Source organism: Anastrepha ludens, chromosome 3 (genome assembly GCF_028408465.1).
Source record: "Anastrepha ludens isolate Willacy chromosome 3, idAnaLude1.1, whole genome shotgun sequence".
Taxonomy (NCBI): Eukaryota; Metazoa; Arthropoda; class Insecta; order Diptera; family Tephritidae; genus Anastrepha; species Anastrepha ludens.
This window is the reverse complement of record NC_071499.1, coordinates 30,184,321-30,196,442: the sequence shown is the minus strand read 5'-3', so window position 1 is coordinate 30,196,442 and position 12,122 is coordinate 30,184,321. Positions and strand designations below refer to the sequence as shown.

Genomic DNA, 12,122 nt, shown 5'->3' with positions numbered 1-12,122 from the left:
AAATGCGTTGCTATTTTATTTATTTTTAATGTTTATTCTTTCATTCATTTTCTTCACAGGCGTTTCGGCACCAAATGCAGTGGCTGTGGTCAAGGCATCGCCCCCTCCGATCTCGTACGTAAGCCGCGCGACAAAGTATTCCACCTCAATTGCTTTACATGTTGCATCTGCCGCAAACAGCTCAGCACTGGCGAACAACTCTATGTGCTGGACGACAATAAATTCATCTGCAAAGACGATTATCTGCTTGGTAAAGCGCCTGGTTGTGGGCATAATTCACTGAGTGGTAAGTAGGAGAATTTCCATAAAATTATGTTGGGAATTGGAGTCAAAATATGACTACTATGATAAATTCTATAAAAAATGGTAAAGGGCTGGAAAGAGTAAAAATGGCAGAACAAAAGCCGAAATTGATTTGAAGCTCAAGTTACATCCAGTGTTTATATGTATTAATAAGATAACTCATTTCTTAACACTTACAAACATGTAAAATAGACGTTGGTTTCTGTCTTACGGATGCCACAAACAAAAACGTTGTAGGCCATTAATCTAACGGGCAGTTTCCGTAGCGGAAAGGGTTAGCGCTTGACTACTATTCGGAATTCAGAGAGAACGTATGTTCGAATCTCGGTGAAAGACCAAAAATGAAGAAAAAGTGTATGAGTTCGAAACTCTGGGCACGAAACATTAAATGATAGAAAAAGATTTTTCTAATAGCGGTTGACCCTCGGCGGACGATGACTAACTATGAATGTATTTCTGTCTTAAAAAAACTCATCATAAAAATCATTTGCGGTTCAGACATGGCTTGAAATTGTAGGTACTTCCATTTGTGGGACCACTTCAAGACGCACACCACAAATTAGAGGACGAGCTCGGCATCACACACAATGAAAGGTGTGAGCGCCAGTTATATATTAGTTTGTGGAAAAATAAATCCATTATTTTGGCATCAAATTTATACGCAAATGGTTTGAAACTGTTTAATGGGCGATTTTTTGCTCCTCCGATGATGCAAGGACTACTAACATGCCGGTTAACTTGAGGCATTTCTGTGGTTTTCTCGACATTTTCTTTAACATCAAAAATGCCTGAACGGAATCAACGAAACCGAAATTGCACGCAATTAACTGTTACTGTATCGGCGCCATAAACACCATTCATAATTTCACTTTAAAATGTGCCGAATTTTGTGTTTGTTAGCTTCCATTGTTAACACCCTGCAACTCACAACTGAATGGAACAAACAAAAAACAGCATAAGAATTTTTTTTAGTGTGAAATGCCAACTTGGCAACGACCATAAACTTTAAATTGGTTGATCGATACTTTACGAGATATCGATTACTACAGCCATCTATCGTAAAAATAATGGATTTTTTTCTCCCATACTAATATTACGGGTTAGATGGTCTGACTGCGATCCTGTTAGTGGAAAAAGTGTGTAATGCTGAATTAATAAAAAATGGTAAACACATCTTGATTTTGTGTTGACTTTAGCGAAAGCTTTTGGGCTTGGCTTGTCGTCGCTTCGATGCTATATTCAGCAGTCCATGTTTCGTCATTGGTAACGACGCTTTCGACATTTTTTTTATCCATAGAAACTATTTATTCTGGGCAGAACACCAATATCGGCTGATGTTCCTGATGCCCACACGATGCTCTTTGGGTGGAATTGAGTAGAATCTTAACTTTGTTTATGGCTTCCTTGTGGCAAATATTTATTGGCTTTCAACTGTTTTGACTACAGCTGCATACTTCAAATGTGATTAGCAGCGCCAGTGATTGAGTCAAATATAATTGCGACACCCATCTTTCGATGGGGTGATTAATTTTGCGCCCCCTTGTATTACCTGTTTTTCAGCTTTCGGAGCTGTTAAAATTTGCAGAGTTAAAAGCAAAAAGCAGATTCCAACTATTCAACAGCAATTAATTCCAACTGTGGCTACCCTCGCTGGGTATGGGTTGGAACTATTTTTTAGCACTTTTCGGTTTTCGATTTTTTATAAGGGATTTTAATCACTAATTATTTTGTTCTTTATTACATACTATATTTAATATGAAATACCTTTTCAATTTAATAAAAAGCAAAAATTGGATGATTTATTTTGTGCCACCTTGTATAAGTGGCTCTATCCCTCAAAATCATTTTTTTTTTTTTAATTAAATAAAAAAATTATTCGGAAGCAATTGGATGATTAATTTTGCCCCACCTTGTATAAATGACTCCATCACTGAAAATTAAGATGTTTATTCGCTTTCAAAATCCTAAACTTTTTTTATCGAATTGCACAAAATTTTTAAAACCCGCTGTCACAAAAATATTACTTTATTACACTTAGTTAGCATAGGAAGCTGGACAACAAGGTCGTACGGTCACAGTAAGATTCTCCTACAGGGACTCTCGCTGCTCAAAAGCAGATCAGACTACACAGTCCCCGACCTTAACTTCAAGAAAGACTTTAAGGTACGTTTTCTACCGAGAGTCGAATGGAGCAAAGGGAAGGTGATTGGAAGATACGATATCGAAATCTATACAGATGGCTCTAAGATGAACTGTGGTATGGGAGCTGGCTTCCATTCGGAGCCACTCAACCTATCTCAGTCAATTCGTCTTCCTGACTATGCCAGCGTGTTCCAGGCAGAACTGTTAGCGATCAGAGAAGCATGCAAATCACTAAAACTCTACAAGGAAGTTGGTGCAAGAGTAGCTATCTTCTCAGACGGTCAAGCGGCTATAAAGACTTTGGATTCCAAACTAGTCTTACAGTGTAGAGCTGAGCTGGAAATGCTTAGTCATTGGCTTGAAATCACTCTGATATGGGTTCCCGGTCACAGAAACATACGGGCAAGTGAGATAGCGGTTGAGCTAGCAAGGAAAGGTTCGACACTAGACTTAGCGGAGGCGGTGGCAGTCTCCACCCCACTCAATACATTAAAAGCATGCATTGCTTCCCACTATCATGCTTTAGCCGAAAGAGGATGGAAGCAACTAATTTCGTGTATTACAACAAAAAACACATGGCCGTCATACAAAATCCAAAGGACGAACGATCTGTTAGGATGTTCTCAGCAAAACATCTCACGCATCACTGCAACGCTTACAGGTCATTGGAAAGCAGGGGATCATGCAGCTAGACTCAATCTACCCTTCCATCCTATCTGCAGGAGCTGTTAAGCGGAAGGAGCGAAGGAAAGTCTTTTCCACTACTTATGTGAATGTCCAGGGCTAGCTAGGGCACGACTCCGCTCCTTTGGCAAGCCTTTCTTGCAGCAAGTTAATGAGATCTCAGACATCGAAATAAAGGATCTGCTGTTATACTTGGACCTCACTAAATGGATTTGACTTAGAACAAAAAAAAAACAAAAACAAAAAAAACATCATTATACGAGGACGGTGCTGGTCCCTAATTAGGATTATTTCAGTGGAAATACTCAACCACTTCAACAACAACAACAACACATAGTTAGAGAGAATTAAATAGTTAAACAGCTTGCGCCGTATTTTAAGTACACAATTTTTAAGTCTTCAAACTTGCCACATGCTGCCACAACGATCTCTTCCTCACATCTTATTTCCGTTGCAAAGCCTTCAAGCACTGCATTGACCAAAAATATATCAGAGATACAAATTGATTGTTTAGCTTGTCAATGGTAATGTAAGCGTACAACAGCTGCAAGTGTCCATGACAACTGACTCTTACATGCCCACATACCCTTACATACATACATACATACATGCACACATACATATCGAGCGCTTGCTGCATACGCTGATAGGTGATGCGATTGCAAAGAGATATCAATACCAGCGTTGGTCATAAATTCTAATTTACAAAATAGCAAATGTGATAATATTGTTGTTGGTGCTTTAGATGCAATTATACGTGCATCCATTTTGCTGCTCATTGAAAAATAGGCTGAGTTGGAGGCAAAGGCTGGGGATGGCCGCTACATGCGAAGCTGCAATGTGTATGCTAATTAGCTGACTTACATGTACATTAGTATAAAGGAACATAAATAGCAACAACAATAGCAACAAAAGCAAAAACAAAATTATCTATAAGCGTAGCAACAACGAACACAGCTCAAAGCTGTTTGCTGGCTACAAAATTTGCAGTCACAACACAAGCAATTTAAAGTACATTGTAATTGCTGCACTTGTTGTTGTTATTGTTGTTTTAGTGTTATCATTGTTGTATTCTATGAATTTACTAATAATTTTCTATTGTTTTATGTTAATGTCGCAAACGTAATGGGTGTACGTATGTGTGTGTGTGCAATGCAAGCGAAATGCCATGGCGAATAGCAACAACAAAATATATCAAACAACAACAACAAAACAGCAATAGTGACAACATCATCGACAGCATCAGCAAGCGCAATAAAAGCCAAGTGCATTTGCTGTGCTTTGTCATTTTGAACTGCATAATGCGATGTTAGAAATTTACAGTGCCAGCAAAATATGCAACGCAACAACAAAAGCGCAGCAGCTACAGCAACTACAACAACAACAACAACCGCAAACAAGCAATAAGCCATGAACAACAGCAACTGCTGCCGCACAGCCGCAGCGAAATGACAACGACGACAATGTAAATTGTTAGCAACAACAACAACAACAACAACAACAGCAACAGCAATTTAGGCAGCATCTGCTGTCGGCGTCATTGCATTGTTGTTGTCTTATTTTGTTTGTTGTTGTATCATTGCAATTTGTTGCTTTTTATCTATTCTGCTATTTTGCTATTTTGTTATTTTCCTTTGGCATTAGTCCGTGCAACGATAAGCACAAATATTGTAGCATTTTAGCTGAGCCCCATTGTTTGTGCAATTTGTTACCCAACATGGTGTATTTAAATGCAATTTTGTTAAATAATACTTGGGGAATTCGATAATAAAATTTGCTACCCGCCATTTATGGCCTGATCATTCGCTGGTCGCTTGTCGCTAGCGCTGACTCACTAATAAATCGGAATTTAGTGATTTGTAAACAATTTGCTAAAATAAATAATTTGCTGTTGTTGTTTTTGTTCTTGTGTTTTTTGTCAGCAATTACTTAGTATCAGAAGAATGCTTTTCAATCATTCGTTTTGCTACGGCGCTAATCGCATAAGAACAACGACGAGGGCGCGTGACTTCAGGTCTGATTCACTAAGATATAAGTAGATCTCTTTTAGGTTACATTCTAATCAAATCACACCTTTTTGAGACGACCTGTGAAGTGCGCTACAATAGCATTTCAGCAAACCAGGATTTGCTTATTTCGACCAATGAACTCCCAAACGAGCTCATCATCAAACGCATACGATTTAGTTGGATAGGCCACACTGTGCGCAAAGATGCCGACGAAGTTTACAGGGCTGCTCTGTGATAGAAACCGCAAGGTGCAAGGAACCGTGGAACACCAAAGACCTCTCGGCGATGCATGGTGGATACGGATCTATTAAACTCAAACTATACTTGGAGTTCCTTAAAACCACTTGCTCACAATCGAAATGATTTCAATAATTTTGTTCTGGCTCTACGTCCGAACACGAGCTAAAGGAAATATATATATTTATATACATATATTTGCTTAGCAACTTCATAGCTATTGGCACAAATCCATCTGTGAGTTACAGAATTGATTAGTGCGTCCATAAGAAGAAGCTTACAAGTTGCGAGAGGTACCCCCATAAAATTATTTATGTTTGGCATACAGATATCTCCTCTTGCAAGTTGGTCAGCCCTACAATGCCCGGTATATGTCTGTGGCCTGGAACCCAGCATAAGATAATACGATACTGTTTAGCCATCTCATTAAGAAATTGACGCTAATGTAAGGACTCCCCTTGATGTCATTTGGAATATATCCCGGACCTGTAGGGCAGCTTGGCTGTATGATAGAATGCAGATATTTGTTGTTTATATTCTGTTTATCTCTAACCATCTGAAGGCTTCATGAATAGCGTTTATTACCGCTTGAAACTCACTACAGTGATCTGATAGTTAAAAGGATTCACTGATAAAAAGCTCTTCGCACTTTTACCTTGATCCTGCATCGGTATACACTTTAGATCCGTCCGTATAGATCTTAACGGGTGTGTTGAGTGATGGTTCTTCTTCAAGCCATTCCAGTCTTAAAGAGATTTTCACTGAGAAATTCCTTTCGAAGCAGATAATGGGAGGGTGACAATCACAAACCCTGAGTACATCCATATAGGAGTCTAAGATGGTTAAATGTCCATGTGTGACAGTCTGCTAGGGAGCGCTCGCTCTGAGTGTTCGCTCTGAGCGTTAAAGCGGAACAGGTCAGTGAGTATTTGCAGAAGGGATCCAGGGGTGACAGATGTAACGTGATTGACTGGATTCGTAGAAATAAGTTATCTCTAAAAGTACGTCCACATATGTAGTGATTAGCAATAAATCCACAAAAATTAATATATGTACTCATTCACATATGGCAGATTAGCTGCAAAATTGACAGTCAGCTGTTAAGACTATTTCGAAAGGTTGTTCTTCTTATATTTTGTTTGGGGGAATATTTTAAGGTTTTCGGTTTGATTAATTATTATTAACGATATGAAGGAAAGGCAGAGAGAAGCAATGCGTTGTTTGCGGCTAGTAATAAACAGTTTGAGGAAACCCGTAAACGTCTATACTGGTTGTAAAAATTTATGGCAGCAATACGCATTAAAAATTCGATAATACATTTTATAATAAGCAACAACAGATCAAAGCGGCTACGGACACACACTTTTCCTGTAATATGAATGCAGAATTAATATCTAAGAAAATATTTGTTATGATTACCTTTCTTGAATGTCAAATTGGCCTGCTTTTTTCTTGCTGTCTTATGTTTTTGCTTACATTTACATTGAAATTTCTACGATCAAACTACCTCATTGCAAAAACAAAGTAAATGTAAATATTTTAGTTGCTCTACTCAAGTCATCTTCTATGCATTCGCCTTGTTTGTTCCCATTCAAGAACTTTTTGTGCGCTAAACAACAATATTTCTAGAATCAAGGCTTAACTTTTGAAATTAAAATATTGAACATCTACATTCTGCTGCCTTCAGTGTTGAAAAATATTTAGGTTGGGAGAAAAAATCCCCAGAAAATGTGTGTGCAAATTGTTTTATGGTGGATCTTTAGTTCCTGGGCGACTACTAACATGTCAGTCAACTTTGATTATTTCTGTTATTATAACGACATTTTCTTAACACCGCCATCATAAAAACCTTTCACAATTTCATCAGCCTGGTTTGCATTTTTGCCTTTATTAAAGAAAAACTATAAAATGTACCGAATTGTCTCTTCATCCTGTAGCGCACAACTAATGGAACATACAAAAAACAGCAAAATAAGGCCCTCGAAGCCAGAGGGGAATATTTTAAATAAATAAACTCAAACTTATCAGAACAAAGCTCCTGTCGTTTCCATTTTAGCTCAGTCTTGTTTATTTTGGACTTCACCTTGTACTCATCTTTCTCGACGGCTAATATTTTTTCTGTTTTGCAAGTGTTTTGTGTATTTTACAACTAGTTTTTAGTTTAATGTAATAGTTATATAATATATAGCTATTTCCACAGTGAAATAATTTTTTTGAAAGCTCTATTAATTAAAGCACTAAAGGGTTAAATTTGTTTAACCCTTCTTTCAGAGGAAGTTTTAAATTTTCGAGGCAGCATATTTTCCAGCATTCCCTCTCATTCGCATATTTGTATGTAAAACATATTACCATATTTACAGGGCCGGCTTTAGATTTTTAGAATCCCTCGGCCAATGTTTTCGTGGAATATTTGTGTATCATTTGTGTATTAAAGTAAATGTAAAGTATATATAAATCACTCGTAGGCGTGTACATGACGCAGGCTCAAACATAAATGCATGTTATACATACATACGCACATAAATACACACATGCATACACACATACATATTCGCATGAATATTTATTCAGTATTCCGTGAGGATAACTTCACTTGCCGCGCCATGTTACATTCATAAAACATCGGCAAGGATTAGAGCCGGAGGCTAATGCAATAACCATACACAAATACACTCACGCACACGTTTGTGTGTAAATATATTTTCAATATGGTTATATTTGTGCATTTGTATTTTCTGCCTTTATACATAAATTATGCTCATATGCGGTGCTTCACGTCGATAGTAACGACATTTGATTTATAAGCGATTATTTATCTGTATGGTTGTGCGTGTGTATGGCATATGGGCTTGCGGTTGAATGCTAACTATGCTCAAATAAGATTTTACTATTTATATAACTGTAACATCTGTATGTACTTGCATGTATTTAAAGATAGGTAGAGCTAACGCATTCAACTTTTAAATATTTGAAGTTTCGAAGATTTGATATTCGAGGTTTTAAAGATTTGATATTTGAAGTTTTGATTTGATTTGAGGATCGGAGTAAACATTTTACGCAAATATATATATAAGATCATTCAATAAGATTTTCATTAGCTGCAATAACCTCCTCGATCCGAGTCCGATTGGACGCCCGAATGAAATACTCCATATTCAAGTGGTCAACATGAATGGTATTGATTGGAGCCTTCAGAGAAGAACTGATGTTAAGCTTATTGATTTCACGTTCAACTAAATCTCATATGTAGTACTTCAGGCAATTAAGGTTTGGGGAGTTAGGCAGCAATAATTTCGGTGTTATATGGCCATGAAAATTTTCAGCCACCCAATCTTGTGTTGCCATCGCTTTCGGGCTGTGTGGGCTATTACCGCATACAACATCAATCCAGTGTTTCTCTACTGCCTTTAGAATCTCCACATATACAGCAGAATTCAATCGAAATCCTTGAGTAAAGCCGTGTGCTGGCATGGAAAAACCTTCGTTGCTCACAACACCTAATACCACAACGGCGGCTAGAAACTTTGTGTGCATGACAACAGGAACCTCGGTAAGATTAGACCATGTCATTTCTGAGGATATTATTTTGGCCTTAGTCAAAACTTTTTTCATCAGAAATCAAAAAAAACTATAACATCTCAGGCGCTTCAAGGCGCTTAATGTTATTTAGAGGACGTTTTTATCAGATAACTCGCTCTTCTCGTGTATGCTTCGACATAACCTATAATTGCACATAAGATGGGACTTAAACCGGAGATGTTAATGGAGAACTCGAAGAAGAAGTCCTTCAATAAGCCTTAAGCTGCCTCGCAAGTGTTCTCATTGATTCTGAAGGTTCCTCGTCAACGATCATTTGCACTTATTGAATAAATTCTTCAGAATCCGAAAGTGTCAGAAACTTCCTCCTTTTCATTAGCCCATACAGAAATAGCAGGCAAATGACTATTTATTTTGAAACATAAATCTTCAACGAGACCAATACGACTGGACAAGTACAGGTCAGTCCATGAGTACGTGCATTTTTTAAATTAATAAAAAAGATGTTGAAAGTATTTATTAATCAATAATATATCTTCCTTCATTATTTACAATGTCTTTCCAATGTTTAGGCAAATTTTTAATTCCCTGCTTAAAAAATTCTTTGTCCTTGGAGCCAAAATACGCTTCGATATCCCTTTTTATAGCTTCTTTTGAGGAGTAGTTCCTGTTACTCATATGGGATTAGAGTCCACGGAAAAGGTGATAATCAGAAGTGCAATATCCGGAGAGTTCGGTGGAAGCGACATTAGCTCCCATCCGAGCTCGTTCAGCTTGCCTAATGTTTGTCTTGCGGTATGAGGTCTTGCGTTGTCGTGGTGAAACAAAACTTTGCGTCTATTCACTAAAGACGATCAATTTTTTTTAAGTGCCTCATTCAGGTTTGATAGCTGATGGGAATAATAATCAGCAGTTATCGTCTGGTTTCGTTCCAGAAGTTCATAATAAACAATACCTGCCATTTCCCACCAAATAGACAGGAGCATCTTCTTGGGGTGAAGGCCATCTCTAGGGGTCAGTTCTGGTGTTTCATCTTTATCTAACGATTGGCGTTTGCGAACAGGATTGTTGCAAAGAAACCATTTTTCATCACCAGTAACGATACGGTTCAAAAAACTTTCCTCTTCAAGCCGTTGTAGCAGCTGAGAACACACATTCACTCTCTGCTGAAGGTTGGCGGTGGAAAGTCTATGCGGAACCCATTTTCACAGCTTTGAAACCTTTCTCAACTGAACCAGGTGCCTGTGAACTATTTCATGCGATGAATTTAACCTCTGAGCTATCATATCGACTGGCTCTATCGTGGCTCAGCTTCCACGAGTTCGTGCAAGGCGTCCGAGTTAAAGACTGCAGGACGGGGCATCCTCCACGTCGCAGTTACCACTTTGAAGAAATTTTGAAAACCACTTTTTCGCAGTCCTTACACTCACGGCATTCTCTCCGTCCACAGTGTTTATTTCTGCAGCAGCAGTTGTTGCATTTTTACCACTTTTATAAAAAAAATGCAAAATATGCCTCTTATACGCGTACGAAGATTCCATTTTATTTTTAACAACACTCGCTTCTATCTGCGATTAAAATCACTTGTTGAATGCACAATATTTCAAAGAAAATATAAATAGTCCCGTTACATTCCGCGAATAATTTTTTGTATGCAAAAGTCGTACAAAAGTGAAATTATGGGTAAAATACGCACGAACTTATGGACTGACCTGATATATCATCAGCATACGCATGGACATTCACATACTGACAAACGCTAAAAACATCATTAACAAAAAGACTAAATAGAAGTGGACCAAGAATAGACCCATGCCAAACACCAGTGTGCACATATCTAGGCTGATATGTTAATTTTCTAGTCTTAACCTTCTGCGTTCTACCACCAAAGTAGCTGGCTATGAGCTTCACCGCCCAGTAATTGAAGCCAAAATAGTGTTTAAGCTTCAAACGTAACAATTTGTGATCCACTGCGTTAGTTTGAAAAAAACAAACAAAATTAATTCCAATAAAACGACTGCCGCATAAAAGCTGAATGCTTTCACAGCCAACATTTTTGTAATATCAAATAATTGTGTTTTTTTTAAAATAAAGTATTGTTATTGCCAGGAAGGCTTTTATTTTTCTGTGCGCTGGCTAGTGTATGTATGTATGTATGTATGCATGTGAATTTAGATGCGCGCCAAACGTTCAGTGCTACTGCCTTATTTAAATAGCTGCAAGCTAAATACTCGCAACTCACCGCGCGCACCAGTTGTGTTCTGTGTGTGTGTTCCCTGTTTGTATGCATGCGTGTATGTGTGTACTAACTTCGTGTTTTTACTTTCAGCAACATTTAAGTCTTCTAACCAACACTCGCTAAATAGCTTCACTGCATGCGCACACAGCCACATAACGATGCGCTCGCGCCTTCCGATATGCTACAGCACCCGCTGTTATGCCGCACTGTATTTGTGTTGCTTGTAATTTGCGTATGCGTGTGCGTCGTTTCCATTCCCTCATTCCTATAAAATACATATCTACTTATTTATTTTCACAAGCATCTACTCGGTGCTTGCATCGTCCTTGCGCTTTGTCGCATCGAACTCGATCAGCTTTAAAATTTATTTGTCTACAACTACAAGGAAAATTGCGTTAAAAATACTGAGAAGTGCAAAAAATTCAAAAAGCATTTACTCAATTTACTTTGCATATGTATCTGTCTCACGGCCGCCCTGATGCTGCTTGAAGTACCCATCCATCTCCAATCGCAATCCTCTTCTCCTCCCTCTGCTTCTTTATTACTTGCCAGCGTATTTTCGCTGTGTAAACCAAATATTTGCCAAGCGTTTAACGAAAAATTTGTCTCTCGAGACTCCTTCAGTCGCGATTTGCCCATCATTTTCAACTTATGCGTGCCATTTCTTTTTTGGCTTCACCATTTCTCTTCATATTTCATTGCGTATTTTCGCTCTTTATTTTCCATCTTCCATTACATTGCGTTTTACATCACTTATTCGCGATGCTTTGTTCTAGTTTTAATCGTCGTATGGCAACATTTACTTTTGTCGTCGTTGCCGGCGTAATTTTGCATTTTCCATTTTTGCCTGATGGAAATTCAATGAAACGAAAAATTATGTTGTCGCAGCAGGCAATTCCTTAAATAAAATAATAAAAACAAAAAAAACAAATACCCAAACGAGAGTGAATGCAATGCAGTGTTGGTGTGGC

General features: G+C 38.1%; 1 protein-coding gene across 1 annotated transcript in view; it reads left to right on the top strand.

Moving 5' to 3' along the window:
• LOC128857438 (LIM/homeobox protein Lhx5-like) overlaps positions 1-4,598 on the top strand; it is a 93,525-nt gene extending 88,927 nt beyond the window's left edge. Inside the window, exons 3-4 of the mRNA XM_054093194.1 lie at positions 60-286; positions 4,453-4,598. Coding sequence (XP_053949169.1) covers positions 60-286; positions 4,453-4,598 — 373 coding nt within the window. The remainder of the gene's footprint in view (positions 1-59; positions 287-4,452) is intronic.
• The last annotated feature ends 7,524 nt before the right edge of the window (positions 4,599-12,122 follow it).